The sequence below is a fragment of the Sinocyclocheilus anshuiensis genome, unplaced genomic scaffold, assembly GCF_001515605.1.
Source record: "Sinocyclocheilus anshuiensis isolate Anshui unplaced genomic scaffold, SAMN03320099.WGS_v1.1 scaffold1184, whole genome shotgun sequence".
NCBI lineage: Eukaryota > Metazoa > Chordata > Actinopteri > Cypriniformes > Cyprinidae > Sinocyclocheilus > Sinocyclocheilus anshuiensis.
The window spans coordinates 202542-204259 of NW_015547647.1; the positions used below are offsets into that span (position 1 = coordinate 202542).

Genomic DNA, 1718 nt, shown 5'->3' on the forward strand with positions numbered 1-1718 from the left:
CTGATTTTATCACTGAATCATTCATTCAATTGATTCGTTTGAACAGCTGATTCATTCAGGAATGAAATCTTTATGTATGGGTAATCATGAATCACCGACTCACTAGATTCGTTCAAAAACGCACTTTCATTAATGAATGAAACTCGGCTGTGTTTGCTTTTAGAGATGCGCAGCGGCTCAGCTGTTACTATATTTGGAACTATTTTCGTTGATGCAATATATACAATAAGACAATAAGAATGTTTGCGGGAGCGTGACACACACGTTGCGGGAGTGGGCGGTAATGCTCAGAAATTCAGCGGGAGCGGGCTTAAGAAAACTGTCCCGCTCAGGTCTCTAGGCTGCGCGTCAACACACGTTTTTTTTCCGCGCTCCCCCATCTCCACCCCCAATCATTAGTGCCGCTTGTTCGACAGAACATATAGGACAATTTTTAAATAGCACCATAAACAAAATTTATTTCAAATTTAATTCAAGCACTTTCAAGGACCTTATGTTTGTTTTCAAGTACTTTCCAGGCCTTGAATCCATATGCCTGAAATTCAAGTACTTTCAAGAAGCGTGGGAACCCTGTTAAATACTTAAAATATTTTAATATTTAGAATATTCATATTCATTTATTTTTACCTTGTTAATATTTGTTTAAAAAACAAATATTCAATGTGAATAAATATTATAAGTGACATAAAAAAGACCTATTATTAATCCTGTTAATCCCAATTACTTGTATGACAATTAATCAGGGGCAAAATGTGATGATTGTGACAACCTTACACTAAATCATTTTGTATTTAAAAACTTTCATCTTATGAAAATCAAACACATGAAAATTAAGTATTTTCACTTTAGTTATAGGCCATTCACTGTTCTCTATTCCCAGACACTAAAGGGGGTCACACACCAGACGAGAAACGCAGCACTGCGTCGAAGCACATCTTTAAAATTTTGCCAATTTGGTGATTAGATGAAGTGTTTTGGATTGCAGTCTTGAACTGAACGTGAAGTGTCCGGTGTGTGATACCTGTGAGCTGTCCTAGTGTGCGACCATCTTAACTCTGCTGCGTTACATCCAAGCAGTAGTCCTTGTAAGGATGTTGTTTTCAATAAAAATGTAACCAAATCCCAGTGGGACGATCCATTTGGATCCCAAAACTCACTTGTATGACATGATCTTCACTGCTGATCTCCACGGCTTCCTGACACTGTTCTAATGCGGTAAAAACAGAGTTACAAGCCCTGCAACAACAGAAACACAAACAAATACTGAAGCCTTCAGTGACCGTCTCACTGCAGCGTCTTCGTTGAACATCTTGTCTGCTTAGGCTTTCGACTTACCTCAGTTTGAACTGAGCTCGAACCTCTCCGTGTTCTAACTGGATTAACTCATTATAACAGACTGACACACTGCTGTTCTCCAGGTACCTCTGAGAGACAGAGAGAGACATATTATACAGCACGGCAAATATCACACAGTACGCATATTGGCCTTGTTTGTAATGCATGCTGAAGCTGAGTCCAGATTTTTCCGCAGGGATCAGTAAACAAAATTATCTGCTCTGGATATTTATATTAAAAATCATTTGGGAAGTCTATGGGACACAGCACTGCACTGGGATAAATGTTAAAATACAAAACTAAAGCTGATAAACATGGTGTGTGTGTGTGTGTGTGTGTGTGTGTGTGTATATATATACAGTATATATATATATATATATACA

At 38.1% G+C, this 1718-nt stretch overlaps 1 protein-coding gene across 4 annotated transcripts in view; it reads right to left on the reverse strand.

The window, feature by feature from the left end:
- The window catches only part of LOC107701941 (high affinity cAMP-specific and IBMX-insensitive 3',5'-cyclic phosphodiesterase 8B-like), a 62049-nt gene that overhangs the window by 27114 nt on the left and 33217 nt on the right, over positions 1–1718 (reverse strand). For all 4 annotated transcript variants that reach the window (XM_016504096.1, XM_016504098.1, XM_016504095.1 and 1 more), the window contains exons 6-7: positions 1336–1424; positions 1158–1236 (exon numbers count right to left, since the gene is read on the reverse strand). In XM_016504096.1, coding sequence (XP_016359582.1) covers positions 1158–1236; positions 1336–1424 — 168 coding nt within the window. The remainder of the gene's footprint in view (positions 1–1157; positions 1237–1335; positions 1425–1718) is intronic.